Source organism: Lycium barbarum, chromosome 11 (genome assembly GCF_019175385.1).
Source record: "Lycium barbarum isolate Lr01 chromosome 11, ASM1917538v2, whole genome shotgun sequence".
NCBI lineage: Eukaryota > Viridiplantae > Streptophyta > Magnoliopsida > Solanales > Solanaceae > Lycium > Lycium barbarum.
This window is the reverse complement of record NC_083347.1, coordinates 123,741,751-123,757,379: the sequence shown is the minus strand read 5'-3', so window position 1 is coordinate 123,757,379 and position 15,629 is coordinate 123,741,751. Positions and strand designations below refer to the sequence as shown.

General features: G+C 34.3%; 3 protein-coding genes across 4 annotated transcripts; all 3 read right to left on the bottom strand.

The window, feature by feature from the left end:
- Positions 1 to 1,379: 1,379 nt before the first annotated feature.
- LOC132617212 (vegetative cell wall protein gp1-like) lies at positions 1,380 to 3,015 on the bottom strand. Its single transcript, XM_060332171.1, has 2 exons — positions 2,658 to 3,015; positions 1,380 to 1,728 (listed from the first exon to the last, which is right to left on the bottom strand). Exons 1-2 carry the CDS (start codon positions 2,956 to 2,958, stop codon positions 1,493 to 1,495), a joined length of 537 nt encoding a protein of 178 aa, XP_060188154.1. The 5' UTR covers positions 2,959 to 3,015; the 3' UTR covers positions 1,380 to 1,492.
- A 1,285-nt stretch (positions 3,016 to 4,300) lies between these two features.
- On the bottom strand, positions 4,301 to 5,345 carry LOC132620274 (uncharacterized). Its single transcript, XM_060334947.1, has 2 exons — positions 4,902 to 5,345; positions 4,301 to 4,348 (listed from the first exon to the last, which is right to left on the bottom strand). The coding sequence occupies exons 1-2, from the start codon at positions 5,343 to 5,345 to the stop codon at positions 4,301 to 4,303; spliced, it is 492 nt and encodes a 163-aa protein (XP_060190930.1).
- Positions 5,346 to 6,169: 824 nt separating this feature from the next.
- LOC132617932 (uncharacterized) lies at positions 6,170 to 15,566 on the bottom strand. 2 transcript variants are annotated; one of them, XM_060332996.1, is made up of 3 exons: positions 15,538 to 15,566; positions 13,494 to 13,779; positions 6,170 to 6,844 (listed from the first exon to the last, which is right to left on the bottom strand). In XM_060332996.1, exons 2-3 carry the CDS (start codon positions 13,683 to 13,685, stop codon positions 6,485 to 6,487), a joined length of 552 nt encoding a protein of 183 aa, XP_060188979.1. In that variant the 5' UTR covers positions 13,686 to 13,779; positions 15,538 to 15,566; the 3' UTR covers positions 6,170 to 6,484. The 2 variants fall into 2 exon arrangements, with proteins under 2 accessions (XP_060188979.1, XP_060188978.1); XM_060332995.1 differs by lacking the exon at positions 15,538 to 15,566 and having other exon boundaries at positions 13,494 to 13,918.
- Between the last annotated feature and the right edge of the window lie 63 nt (positions 15,567 to 15,629).

Genomic DNA, 15,629 nt, shown 5'->3' with positions numbered 1-15,629 from the left:
TAATGATTTGATATTAACTAACAATGGTTTCCAATTATGATTATCTTAGCCTTAATATTTAAGAGTAAAAAAAAATCAATCCTTTCATTAAATAAGGATAACTTTGTAACCTATAAACTTTTGTATTTATGACTTTCAAAATGAACGTAAAACGGTGGACAGAAAGGAGTAATAAATAACTCCGCTATAACATGTTAAATTGCAATTTATTGCTAGTTATCATCCGAGGGTAATTTATCAAGTAGCGTCAGATAACTTGAACTCTTATTAAAATTGTAACGCATTAAACCTTAAACCTCATTTAGGTCAATTTCATTACTTCTGATTTATGAACATTTGTATTTGTAAAGGTCTATTCATGCATTCGTCGACATATTACTTGTCTTTTGTCTTTTCTAATAATGCATCGACATATTACTTGTCTTTTGTCTTTTTTCAGATAGTGACGCAAATTCGTACTAACATATGTAAAAATTCATTAAAATTTCAATGGGACTCACTGAATCTTCAACAATTGTTTGATCAAAACCTATAACATTAAAAGAACAAGAAATTATGTGCTAAAAACTTTAAAAATTAACTAAATAAGGTTTAAGTAATAGGAGTACAGCCAAAACTCTCCATAATGACAACATTTGTTCGAAAATTTCATCACTGCTATAATGAGGTGTTATATATGTATACTGACATTTAATGTTTAGATTTCGTTTAGCTGTTACAAACAAAAGTACTCAAAAATTTATTTTTCTGTATATTTTATGTAGTAAACGTGAGCAAAATACTTATTAATTAGTTTTAAAATATAAATTAATTTTCATATTTCATTAATTAAAAATTGAAATGAAAAATAAATCCATAAGGAACATACGCATTTAAAATTAATTAAAATTTTAAATATTTTAAATGTGAGGTAAGAATCCTACAATTGTAGGTTATTTCGTAAATTTCAGTCTCTTAGGGATAATCATTCAAATGAAGATTTCTGTCCAAACTTTTACCAAAAAGAAATTCAATAACTTCCCTTAACGACTACTATAAATATTTTAATATTTTATTTTTATACATAATATATTTCGTACAAAATATTATTACACAATATTTGAATATGTCTATTATGGAGAGGTAATTTCACAAAAAGTACCGCTATAAAATGTAACATGAAAAATCGATTCCGAAAAAAAAATCAGGACGTTACATTGTTTTAACGAATGACAATTATAGAGAGGTTTGACTGTATATGTTGATCCTCCCATGTCGATTGTGGATAGATTACTTGATCTCCTTATATGGATTTGGATAATCCTCCCATCATGAGCTAGCTTTTGAGGTTGAGTTAAACCCAACATACAAAACATGGCATTTTAAAACGTAAACAAGAATGATCAACTAATAGCCAAGTTCTAAGCGGAAATTAAACATACAAACAATCATCCTTAACATCAAGAAAACGGGAACCTGAACTTCCATTTATACTTAAATACTCACTACTCTACTATTCAGATTTGACATTAGATGTTCTAATTTGCTCTGCAGGATCTGGAGGTTGTTTATTAGGAGGCAAACCATCTGGAGTGCGTGGTGGGGACTCTTCTGGCTGTCCGGATGGTGGTGACGTGGGCGGTCGCGGTGCATCGGGGCCAGGCGGCAAAGTATTTGGCGGATCAGAAAATTCAGGAGTGTCAGTTCGTGGTGCAGTTGGTGATGGAGATGGTGTTGGAGGATTTTCACCTGCAGTCAAAATGTATAGTAGTGTGTTAATATTAACTAACAACTTTAGTCATATGTTTTGAATATATTAGTTTATGTGGATATCCCCTACATATATGTAATTCCCTTACTTCTACTTTTAACTATATTATGTTTATACCTCCCTAACTCCTTCATGATCTCAACTATATATTATGTTTATAACTCCCTCATTCATGATCTCAGATCCTTAATGTCATGTCTCCCCCACCTCGTGTCTCCCTCCATATTTTTACTGCTTTCATTTTTTAATATTTTTACTCTTTTTAGAATAGTTTCTTAACAAGTCATACTTTGTATAATTATATATGTAAAAGATATTACTCCTAAATAAAATTCACTAATAAGTATATGTACATTCTCTTTCTCCGTCCCACTTTATGTGAGATTCGTAAAACATACCAATTAACAGACTTCTTAACGTACTGCTTAAGGCTTAATAAGATGGAATTTTGTATAGCGTATCAAAACAAAAATAATTTCATACCATTATTAAGATAAAACATATTGAAAGTTGCTGAATATCAAAAACATGTATAATACTCGGAATCCAATTCTTTTCGACCGAGTTGAAGGCATAGGCAGAGTACAAAGGTCAAATTACCTAAGTATTTCTGTAAATGCGGACAAAAAATCTTCAAAGTTTGTAGACACGATTAAAGTACTACTACTATAAGGCACACTAACTAAACAATTCAAAATATTTTTTTAAAAAAACATATGCAAAATTGTAGTCTAATAAAACTCATTCTTGACTCTATGAACAGTAATTGTGTCACATACGCAAATGAGACGGAGGAAGTAAGATATCTTCCAAATCGATTAAATAAGTTACAAATAATATACTATATGACAAAATCTCTCAAAGTAAAATGCAATAAAATTTAAATCCTGAATTCGCCTGTGTTAACCTGATCTTATAGGTGGAATAGCATCAAAGTCCGGTACGAAAGGGGAGTCCTCCACTGCCGGTGGTGCATCGGTGGGTGTAGATATAATTGGTGGTGTTGTGGTAGTAGGGAAATCAGATGGAAGATTTTCATGTTGGCCAGGCATTTGAGGTACCTCTTGGTTCATTTTCCTTATAAGCCTAAGTGAACTATTTGAAGTAATTTGAAGGAGGAGTGTTGAAGATTTTGTGTTGGCTATAGGAATAATGATTCTTCTCATTAAAGAGTAGTACTTGGGCCAATTTAATGAAACTCTCAGCATTTTATATTTTATTCTTTGGGACTATGAGGAGATTAATTTGGACTTGCACAACTTTTGTAGATATAGAGATACAATTGTGTGGAATTAGGCAAGAGTACGATGTGCAAGAGACATTTGTGTCTGAGTGTTATAAAGAGGACACATGGAGGTCATGCAAGTAGGCGGTGATTGCATTGTTTTTTTTTTTTTATGGCAATCTTATATTTTAAAGTCTGCCTCGACTAACTTTAAATTCTTAACTTAAATTCATAACGCACAAGAGTATTAAACGCTTCTCATCGAGAGCTTTATTGTTTTTAATGTCAAGAGTTTAAATTTTTTAGTTAAAAATAGGATATTTATTTTTTCCACCACAAATCTAATGGTGTAATCGAGTGTTTTTGTACTCGCAAATTGTTGGTAGTATAAACTTAAACAAAAGCTTATAGTGAATTCTTTTAAATAAAGAAATATGATGTTTTATATAAATCATAAAACAAATTAATTACATAAAATGAAATAGAAAAGTAAGTAATCCCGATTTAATGGGTCCTATATGAACTGTTAGTCATACATTTTGCCTTTGTAGATCGAGGAGGCGAAAATAGAGTATATATCATGAAATAAACAAGGAGGTCAACTTATATTTGCTAAAATAATAATTATGTGTTAGCACAGGTTAAATTAATTTTATACTCCCTCCAAATCAAAAAGAAGTGTCCACCTAGCCTTTTTTTCTTAGGTCAAAAGAAGTATTCACTTATCAAATCAAGAAAAAATTAATCTTGTTTTTTCAAATTTGCTCTTATTAAGTGTTATATGATCAAATCTCAATGCTTATTTAATTAGAGATAATTTAGTCAAATAGATATTTTATCTAGGAATTAATATTTTTTTAAAAGTTATGCAAATGACTAAGTGAACTCTTTTTTTTATGCAGAGGGAGTAGTAATTACGATAGCATTTGACCATTTAAATTCAAAATTTAGAGACCACTATTTAGCGTAGACAGTCAAACAAAACTTGCACAAAATCTAATGGCTTGAACTAGATAATTTAAGGCAAAACTCCGTGTGTTTGTGTGTTTGTGTGTTATGAATTACTGTATGTCTAGTAAGACATCTCATTTATTTTAGGACATGCATGCATGGACTAAATAATAAACAAAAATTAAATTGATGAATATTCATTTTATATATTATCTGGCCTCAACTTTTATTGCTTTGTTCTTGACTTCTTGTTTCTACAACGTGGCAACTTCAGAGATTTCCATTATTTCTCCTCTCCTTTTTTTTTTTTTTCATCATTTTGCGGATTTCTTTTTCCTTATTATTAATTATTATGGTAATTATCGTCTCGTGTTTCAAGATGAGCTTTTCTTTATATCTAACACATTTTCTACTGAATTCTCCTAAAAAAAAATCATAAACTAAAAAAGAACCTATACAAAAATCAAAAGGGGATCTTAAAGTTAGGTTGCCGAAACTCAGTTAAATAAGCACTATATCTACCAGCCTTTCAGCTAAAAAAACATAGAAACGTCTTCATCGACAACTTTCACTAGCATCAGGTCTGAGCACGGAGACTGAAATATATAGGAAAGGATCTTACGTTGTACTATACATGCAAGTAGGGTTCATGAGCTACAGTTCTATTTACAGGTTTGACTGGGACAGCCAGTAAAAAAAAAATATACTTACATATGAGATAGTAATTTATTCAAAACCAGTAAGCTTGTTGTTTTTTTTTTTTTTTTTTTGAAAATTCAAAACCCTAGTTCGTCTCTGCCTCTACAGGATGTGCATGTAGAGCACATCAATTCAAAATCCTAGTTCCGTATCTGTCTCGGCATGATGCCCACCGCGTGTACATAATGCGCATCAATTCAAAATCCTAGCTACGCCAAATTAAAAGATGATGGGTGATGGGATGTCGGGCCGGGGAACTTCCCACGGCCCAGGTACCTCCGGTTTCGGAGGTACAACATCCGGCCCACCAGGTGGAATAATCTCCGGTGGGGCCGGAGGTGTAACATCGGGCCAACCAGGTGGAACAATCTCTGGCCCCACCGGAGGTACAACATCGGGCCCACCAGGCGGAACAATCTCGGGCGGAGGCCCAGGCATGTCTGGGCCTGGTGGATCATGTTCAGGTGGTAATGGATTTGGTGGGCCTGGAAAATCTGGGCTTGGGCTTGGAGGTGATATTGGTGGCTCCTTATCAGGCTTTTCTGGTGGTATCTCTATAGGTTCTAAATCGGATAGGTAATTGTAACCTTTCATTTGGGCTGATAGTGAAATGAAATTTGGGATGTTTATTCTTACAGTTTTGGCCGTTAATGGAGCTGTAAAAGCTGATGAGTGATATAATGGGATTGCCTTCTTGAAAAGACTCTGTGAAACGGCCATTAAAGTACTAGACATTTCTTCTTTTGGAGAGTAGATTTTAAGTCGGGAAATTATGATGTAGAAATGAAAATAGTGTAGTAGTATGTAGTATGTAGTATACTTTTGCATGAAGGATTATTATTATGAGAAGATGACACGTGTGCATTGAAAAGACACTTGAAGGCATGTAGCAACAACCACGTTGGATGCACCGGTTTATCGTAACACGTTACCATTCAAAAGGTTTTCTTTTTTAATAATGTGGATATTGTGATATCCGAATGATGAGGTTCGGTTAATTTAAATTCGTGCAATGCAAGACGTATTAGTTTTAGTATGAATTTTTTCTATTCCTATGATTTTAACTTAAGATTGTGATTAAAGATAGAGAAGTCTCATAATTGTGGCAATAAATTATTTGGATTATATTTAAGTGAGTTAAGATGATTTAAATCAATAAACGAATATTGTTCAAATCAAAGTTAGTGTGGTTTGAACAGATAGGATCTTCCGTTATTTTAAGTTTTGACCTCGTTAAAAGAAACAGTGCAAGATAACTTTTTCGCCATCTGGAACAAAATTCCAACGGGCTGCCAGAATTTCTTATTTGATTAGACAAAAGTTGTCTTAACAATAAGTTATGACGATCGTTAGGATTTGACCTCTGGTTCCGGTCAAATCGTGACAGATAGCCAGCATCTTTTCAACAATTGTGATTGAAAATGCAGGTAATCCATCAGAACTTGTTGCCAATGTACATCAACATCAAATGCAATTTTGTCAGCCTTGAACATTTATGGCCTTCACTATCCAAATGAGAATCAGAAATAGAAGAGAAAACAGAGTTGAGAGGTAAAGATGAAGCTGAAATAACATAGAGAAAACAGAGTTAAGAAGGGTAAGGTTTGATGCAAACTCACTCACTGAGTGAAATCACCTACTTTTACATTTTGCCAACTCTATTTCCGGTTGATATAGACTTTGTCATACCTTTCACTGTCCAAACAATGGGTCAGATGTATCAAAGCCAGCAGGTCTTCAAGGAAATGCAATATGATAGTATCAAGTACACATAAAAACTTACAACAAGGGCATGGAGTTTCATATTAATCCCATGAATACATTAAAAAAAAAAAACATATTCATTTGTCTGACGCCGTCTAGGTTGGTGTTTTCCCAGGAACTTTCTGTGCAATCCATCCTAAACCATCGTATAAACCGTCACCAGTAAGGGCACTGCAGGCTTGAATATGCCAATCATGGTTCTTGATGTTATGAAGGGAAAGCGCATCGGTTATCTCTGCAGGGGTCATCGCATCTTTAAGGTCCTGTTTGTTCGCAAAGACTAGTACAACTGCGTTTTGCAGATCCTCGTGTGGGAGTAACCTGAACAGCTCGTCCTTCATAAGGGAAATCCGGGCTCTGTCACTGCTATCGATAACTACGATAACAGCATGAGTTCCACGATAGTAAGTAGCCCATGACGTCCTCAGTCTTTCTTGCCCGCCAAGATCCCAGACCTGATAAAACAGCAGAACAGAAAGAACATAGTTAAGATAAGCTGTATGCCACAATAAAAAGGCCTGTTCATCCATTTCTCCAAATATAAAAGAAGGCAAAACAACATGGAAATAACTTGCAGTGTTTTGTCAATACACTTGGTCAACGGAGAAAACGCAAGGAAAAAGTGGGAGGATACTACAAACAACAACATACCCAGTGTGATCCCACAAGTGGGGTCTAAGGAGGGTGGGGTGTAAGCAGACCCTAACCCTGCCTTTGCAGGGTAGAGAAGTTGTTTCCGATAGAGCCTTGGCTCAAGAAAAGGGTTTCTCAAAACAGGTTTGAAAAGTAAAAGAGCTATGATGAAAATATTGAAGAAAGGAAAAGTATTGAGAGCAAAAATAATAAAGATACAAAAGAAACAACAGTAGTAATACAATCGAAATTAAGAATATTAGTAACCTTTAATTTAAGAAGCACACACCAGTGCAGAAATTAGCATATAATGACAATGATGGTGTCAAACGTCCTTGTGCTAGTGGACAGGGACAAAAAGACTATCAAGGGGCAGAACTCGAATGGGTATCACAAATTTTCTTGAACTCAAATGGTATCACAAATTATCTTTCTTTTGTGACAAGTGAAAATGTGTTTTCACAATGTTAGATAGATGCTCCAAGCTCAGGGGCGGAGCCACCATTTTAGCTACGGGTGCGGAAGAACGCAGTAGCTTTGGCTCAAACATTGTATCTATGTTAAAATTCATTGGACATGTGTTTGCTTAAAGACTTCAGCACAGAGCAATTACTTCTCCTCATGTCTACTGAAGGCCAAGACACTGTAGAACATAGGGGTTCCTAGCCAAGTCCACATAAAAGAAAGATAGTCCTTATTGTCTGATTGGACTATACTGCACAATTGGATTAGACTAGAGCAAGACTTCAAGGTACTCAATGTAACACCTCCCATGAAACGCATGTGCACTAGATATAAACCTATTTCAAGTGTCAGCTAGAAGAAATTAAGAAAAAGCATTGTCATGCATCCTAAAATCAATCAGAGACGTCTCGCTTCAAGTAAGCAAATAACCTCTGTTATTCTGATTGTTAAGAGATTCAACAGTTGGTTTTCCTTGGCTCTAGCATTACTAGTTCTGAGCGACAAAACAATTTTATTGAATGGGGGAAGCAACACAATATATATTTTATTGAAATCAATGGTACTAATCCAATATGATTACCTACTTAGTGACCTTCAAAGGTTGCCAGAAACGCTCAAGTTAATAGTTAAGGCTGAGACATACACATGTAAACTAGGACATCTTTGTAACTACTCCTTTGATTATAATCGTCAAATCAAAATAAGATATTCAATTAGGGCAAAAGAAGTAATTTGATCATAAAATAAGTTTGTAGGTTTTGGGGTCATTCGGAAAATAATAGTAGTCATTTTTCAAGGAACAGATATCTTTGACTGGGCGATAGACGGTTGTATTTTCACAATTTTAAGAAGTCATCAGAATTATTTCACAGAAAGTTAAGAAATGCCAGTACTTCATGCCCACAAGCTACCCCTTAACCTATATGACAATAGGATCCTTTAATTGTTAAGCAAATGAATGTTTCCCCAATTGGAGCTAATGGATCAACTTGTGATTAAAAGATACAAAAGCGACAGCAAAAACTACTGAATGTACTGCGCACCCAAAGGGTAGCGGCTGCGGGTTCCCATGTCATCAAAAAAAAAAAAAACTACTGAATGAACTTCCTCAAAGAGTTTGGGCACAGAATAAAGCACTGTGCCCAGAGCTGGAACAAAATGGGAGCTGTAATTAGTACTGCAGTTAAGAATCTTATCATGTAAAACCTTATCCAAAAACCAAAAAAAATTGTTTAAAACCACATGGTCAAGGTGTCAACTGGTTTAAGGAGAACACCATTGTGAGGATAACGGACAGTAACCTAAGATGATTAGGTAAGTTGTCATCGTGAATATAAAATTAGACATTAGAAACCTACTCAATTTGTTTAATATTCATTTGTTGTTTGTATCAGACAGCAAAATGATTGAATAGCAAGTCATGGGACTAGAAGGACCATCATTGCAGAAATCCAATTACCCAATCTGAGTTTCCACACAGACAGTTCCTAGGCCTCATCTGATGGCTGGAACAAATTTTTTTAATAGGTAAAGGTTTCATTAACAACAAAAGTACCAAGCTGGTACAAAAGTACAAGAAAAAAGGCTCAAACACAACCTATCACAAGTTCCTCCTTCTTTAGCATCTCTATAAAATCCAAGTATTGTTCTACATTTTCAATATGTTGCTCTTACACCAGAAATACAAATTAAGCAACACCAAAAATACAAATTATGTAATTATTTTAATTCTAGAGATATGCCTTCCTTGTCCTTCAAAATATATTTCGTTTCTTTCCAACCATAGTGTCCAAAAAGTCCACAGAGGGGTAGTTCTCAAAAGATCTGCTGCCTTTTAGATATCCTTTGGCTCTGCCAGCTCTCCAACAGACTCCTAACACTATGAGGCATTACCCAAGAAGCTCCACAAATATTCAGCCCGATGGCTGAAATAAATCCAATTAGGACTATCCCTTTTGGGATGTTAACCGTTGCTCCTTTACACAATTACGTACAGGTTATAGTATATTGTGCGGAACATGTTTGGAACTGAGTGGGTAATGCCACAAATCGAAAGAAAGAAGCCGCTGGAATGGAAGTTAAGGAGGAGGAGGTAGGAGGAGAATTTGGCTTTCATGTAGACACTATGGACAAAGAGAATGAGGAGTATTTAGGGACTTGGGTGCATCTGGTACATTTTTCAGAAAAATGTTTTCCATCAGAAAGTCATTTTCTGGTGTTTGGACCATCAAGACTCAAGAGGGAGAAAATGATTTCCCTCACCTCAGTCACATATCCTGAAGTCATTTTCCTTGCAACTATTTTAGCTTTTAACTTCCAACTAACATATAAATAGCATTATTAATACAACACCATACCCAGTATAATACTCAGAATTTCATCGGAACAAATTTGCTGCTACTATTATTAACAACAACAACAACATACCCAGTAAATTCCCACAACGTGGGGTCTGGGGAGAGTAGAGTGTACGCAGACCTTACCCTCACCTTTCAAGGAGATAATGCTGCTACTATTATTAATAATATATTTTTTTTTTCAAAATTATTTTCAACTCACCAACCAAACACTGGGAAAGCATTTTCTATGAAAAGCATTTTCCATGGAAAATTACTTTCAGCATGTCAAACACGTTTTAAGGAGTTGAAAACACATGTACATATAGGTGGAACTTTTCTATATTTGTACCTTTTTTGAGCACTTAAATATTCTGATCGGATAGGTGATTGGACGCTCTTTCTAATCACATATTTCTTGTTTGAATTCTCTATTTTCTTACATATATTGTATCTGCTTTCTCCACCATCACATCAATAAACTATAAAGATGTGTGATCCCTTTCCATCACAAGAAAGAATTTGTATATTAAAAAACTAGTTAAAAAACTTGAAAACTTTTTGGTGTAATGAATTGTTTAGCTCTATACTATTTTTGGTGTAAACAGAGTTTTAGGTCAAACTGAAGATATTTTTGATGTTTTAGATTACTTGTAAGGAAGAATATAGATAGGAGATTCAAGCTGTAAGGTCTAACACTTTGAAAGGGGGACTACATTCTTTTGATGTAGCATACCTGTGGATATATAGTTAACTGTTACCATTCTCAGAAAAAAAAAAAAAAAAACTTGAAAACTTGATCTAGTCCTGTCAAAACAATCATAAGACTAACCCTTTTGAGTTTGAACTGGACAACCTACTCCAATCCACACCCTTCTTCTACTCCCGCTCCCTCCTCCACCTAGATTCTAATAAAATTTTAACCCACTAGTTTCTCCATAATTTCATCCATAACAGTCTTTAACATGTAATACTTTTCCTCATGATTTCAGCCAAAATCTGCCTCAAATTTTCTAATTTTTAACTAAAAGGTTTTAAGTTGGTGAATCCCTATATTACCCTACATCTGTCTTTTCCCGCATCGCTTAATCAGATTAAGTAATATCTCAATTTTAGGAGGGGGCCAGAACAGCTGCCTCTCGACTTTCATTTTCTCTGTACGACTTCCCCACGAAATGCACAACAAGCAACATACCTAGTGTAACCCCACTAAATGCACAAGTGTACTGGATACAGGGGCGGATTTAATGGGATGTGAGGGTGTTCACCCGAACACCCTCGGCGAAAAATTACATTATATATAGGGTAGATTTCTGTGTTTGTGTACATAAATAAGTTTTGAATACCCTAAACAAATCCAAAAAGTTAGCTCAGGCGGTCCAGGTTGTTCAAAATTCTCTTTGGTGTCCAAGGTTCGATTCCCAAGGACAATGATATTTTTTATGTTTAGCTTTTGTTGTTTTTTTCAGATCCGCCACTGACCGGAAACCAAGGTGTATCAAAATCACTTCATTTGCACAATCAACAAATAAAGGATCGCTTCCTCAGAAACACAAACTTCAATTATTATTATTTTCACAGCCCGACTTGTACAGAATAATCATATCTCTCACTCAAAGCATAATTTGAAATATAAGAACAATCCTAAACCAAAAAAAAAAAAAAACATTTAAACGACAAGCAGAACAACAGCCAGCTAAATATGAGTTTGTCCATCATCTTTGGAATGCCATGAAAATTTGTTAAATGATTCTGAATTGGAAGACAAATATGCTGCTTCTAGCTTATTCTATAAAAGAGATAAGTGATCAGTTTCAGGGTTATTTTCAATGTAGAAATCATGTTTACATACTCCTAAATTCTTCACAGGGAAGTTTGTCTAATAACTTCTTGTTAACCACCATTCCGGAAGAATAACAATTTTACTTATAAATCTCTTCTTTAGACAATTTTACTTATAAATCTCTTCTTTAGACAATGAGTGCTAATCACCTATCACGAACAAGCTGAACTCTCCCCACTAGCAACTAGAACCTTCTCCTCAGCACGTTAGCAAATGTCTATTAATTCACTTCTGAGCATGCATTGCAAGTTAAACTAGTAAAACTGAACGACAATACCAAATAAATCTTCACAAATTGCAAATATAATTCCTATTGATTAGACCAATTCATATCTCCACTATATCTGCCAAGCAAAAATGATTCTTTTTCAAGCACCCAAGCGTGTGGTTTCGTTGTTCAATGTATTGGAATTGAAGTCCATGGAAGATCAGGGTGCTAAGCAGATTCTTCCCATCTGTCCAAGATTACACAAATATCCAGTGCAATAATCTTTTTCTTTTTTTATCAGAAAAAGTATAATCATTATCATGAACAAACAGAGCTCTCCCCCTTAGCAACCTGAACCGTCTCCTTAACACGTTAGCATATGTCTATAAATTTACTTCTGCAAACACATTTCAAGTTTAACAGTGAACTAAACCATAACACCAAATAAATCTCCATAAATTGCAATTATTCTGGATTAAACCAATTCATTTCTGCACTATGTTTGTTAAACAAAATCACTCTATTTTAAGCGTCCAAGAATATGGTCTCATGGTTCAATGTATTGGAATTAAAGTCCATAGAAGGCGGAGTCAGAATCTGAAGCTTATGGGTTCGGACTTCAATTCGTTTTTGAATTACTAGGTTCTAAATGCATAATTCGTACATATCAATGGATTTCTTAAAACAAATACAGGGTTTGAACCAAAATTACTAGGTTAGGCCGAACCCAGAACCACAGGGGCGGAGCTATAATATCATAAACGGGTTCACGGGTTCAGAAGAACCCAGTAGCTTTCATTCAAATCCTGTATTTGTATTAGAGAGAACATTAAATTTGTATAAATATTTAGTTACGACCTCAGTGACTAAGACAAGTTATGGGTTCGGTGACAAGTTCAAAACCCATAAACTTTAAATCTTGGTTCCGCTTTTGCATAAACCCGCATACTAGCTTTGCCAAGATCAGGGTTCTAAGCAATTTCATCCCATCTATCCAAGATAACACAGATATCCAGTGCAATACTCAATTTCATACTGACCCATACACTACAATAGAATAATTTCATACTACTATTTCACACAACAACAACACAACATACCCAGCGAAATACCACAAAGTGTGGGTTGAGGAGGATAGAGTGTACGCAGACCTTACCCCTTCCTTGGGAGCAGTGCCGGAGCCAGGATTTATATTTAGGGGTGTCAAAAAATATAGATATGTCACGACCCAAGTTCGAACAAAGGACCTTAGGGAAATTTTGCAACCCCTTAACCACTGAGTTATACCTTCAACTTGTGTCAAGGGGTGTCAACACTAGTATATATGCCTATAAAACCAAAATTTCACATATCTATACATTGTAATTTTCCAGCGAAGGGGCGTCAAGCATTGGTAGCTCCGCCTCTACTTGAGAGGTAGAGAGGCTGTTTCTGGTAGACCCTCGGCACAAGGACAAGCAATTCAAAGCAATATAAAAAGTCATAGAAAAATACTATAAAAAGCATGATCAAGTTGTCTAGAAAAAAAACAACATATAGTACAAGAACAACCAATTCTACGCATAATGATTAAATAATCTAATTACAACTAAAAAAAAAAATTAAATAGAAATTTGTACCTCAAATCGAATGTTCTTATAAACAAGTTCTTCAACATTACTACCAACAGTAGGGTTAGTAGTAACAACCTCACCCAAATGTAACTTATAAAGCGTCGTCGTTTTACCAGCGTTATCTAATCCAACTACAACGATCTTATACTCTTTTGCTGGAAACATCATGAACCAAAATCGTGATATGAAACCACCCATTATATATATATAACTTTATAGATCTGATCGGGAACCAAAAATTGATTTAGTTGGATCGGTTAGGAAATAATTGGATTTTTGATCTGAGAAATTGCCTTTTTGATGAAGAAATTGGGAATTTTATTTGAGTAAAATATTTAAAAGGATAAAAAGGAAGAAGGAGATGGCTAGACAATTTATTTTACGAAAAAGGGTCAAATTTGGCCATCTAAAAAAAAAAATTATTACTATTTGTTAGTCGTTGTATTACCTCTACAATTCGTTAAATTCTAAAAAAAAAAATGTGGTCAATTAAATGTGGTTACTATAATATTCAGTCAATCAACCCAATTAAACCCGACTCGACATTTAAATTGATCCAAAAGGAAAAACCGATGGGCAATTCGCAGCAATGTCCTTATTTTGGGGCGGTCTTTAATTTTTGTCCCTCAAATTTGTGGTCTTTAGTTTTTTGTTCTTTGCTTAATATCATGAAATTTGGAATTTGAATTCCAGCTCAATCAAAAAAAAATCACAAGGCAGAATTTTATAGCAAACTTAGGCTTATTCGGGCCAAAGTTAGGCGTGCAGCCGCTTTAGGCAGAGTTTCAAACTAGGCAGAATTCGTTTCAAACTAGGCAGAATTCTACCTTAAGGAAGGGTTTTGCAGGCAAAACTCTGCCTTGTCAATCCAAGTTGGCAAAACTCTGTCTTGCGAATCCAAGTTCTACCTGGCAATTTTTTTTTTATTGAGCGAGGGTTCAAACCCGAAATCTAAGAGTTTTAGGCGAAGGACAAAAATTAAAGACTAACAATTTGAGGGCCAATAATTAAAGACCAGTGCATTTGAAGGCCACTCCACAAAAAAAAAAAAAAAAATGAAAAGCGATCTAAGTTGATTGATTGGACTTTGAGATTTTGATGAAATCGTGATTATCAGATGAAAATAATGGGATCGGTGATGATTAATAGATTTTTTATCTCAGAAATTGTCTTTTTGATGAATAAATGGGAATTTTGGAGTAAAATATTCAATAGGATAAAAGGAAGAAGGAGATGATTAGACAATTATTTTATGGAAAAAGGGTCAGGATTTGGGATGCACTTGACCAACAAAAAAAAAAAAAATATATATATATATATATATATTTGTCCTTCGTTTTACTCATCTCTAATTCGTTAAATTGTAAATTACGTGACGCTCATGTGTTTTTTCCTCCAAATAAATGTGGTCACTATTTAAAATATTCAAATCGTCAACCCAATTAAACCCAAATCGTCATTTAAATCTATCCAAAAGGAAAAATCGATCTAAGCTGATTGATTAGACTTTGAAATTTTGATGAAATCGTGACTATGAAAATTAGGATCGAAGATGAGTAATTCGATCGGTGATGAATAATTGGGTTTTTGATCTGAGAAATTGCCTTATTAATGAAGAAATGGGAATTTTTTTAGAGTAAAATATTCAAAAGGACGTTTCTTCTTTTCTTTTTTTGCTTTTTCATTTGTACACATTATAATAATTTAGGAGTCGTTTGGTAGCCGGTTAGAGTTATGCAGGTTGTAATAATACATGAATTAGTTACGAGAGAATTTATATATTATTTTATGTAGTGATTAGTTATGTGAGTTTAGTTATTCATGTATTAGTTATGCGAATTTCTAAATTGTAAACCGAACATCGTATTAGATGAGTTAAATTTTAAACATAGCAAAAGAATGCTATTGAGTATTGAAGAAGAATAAGCTGAGAAGAAAGAAACACAATAGAGGAAGGAGAAGAAGAAGAAGCTAACAAAATGTATGATTTTGGTTAGGAAATAATTGGACTTTTTTGATCTGTGAAACTGCCTTTTTGATGAAGAAATTGGGAATTTTATTTGAGTAAAATATTCAAAGGATAAAAAGGAAGAAGGAGATGACTAGACAATTATTTTATGAAAAAAGAGTCAGATTTGTCAT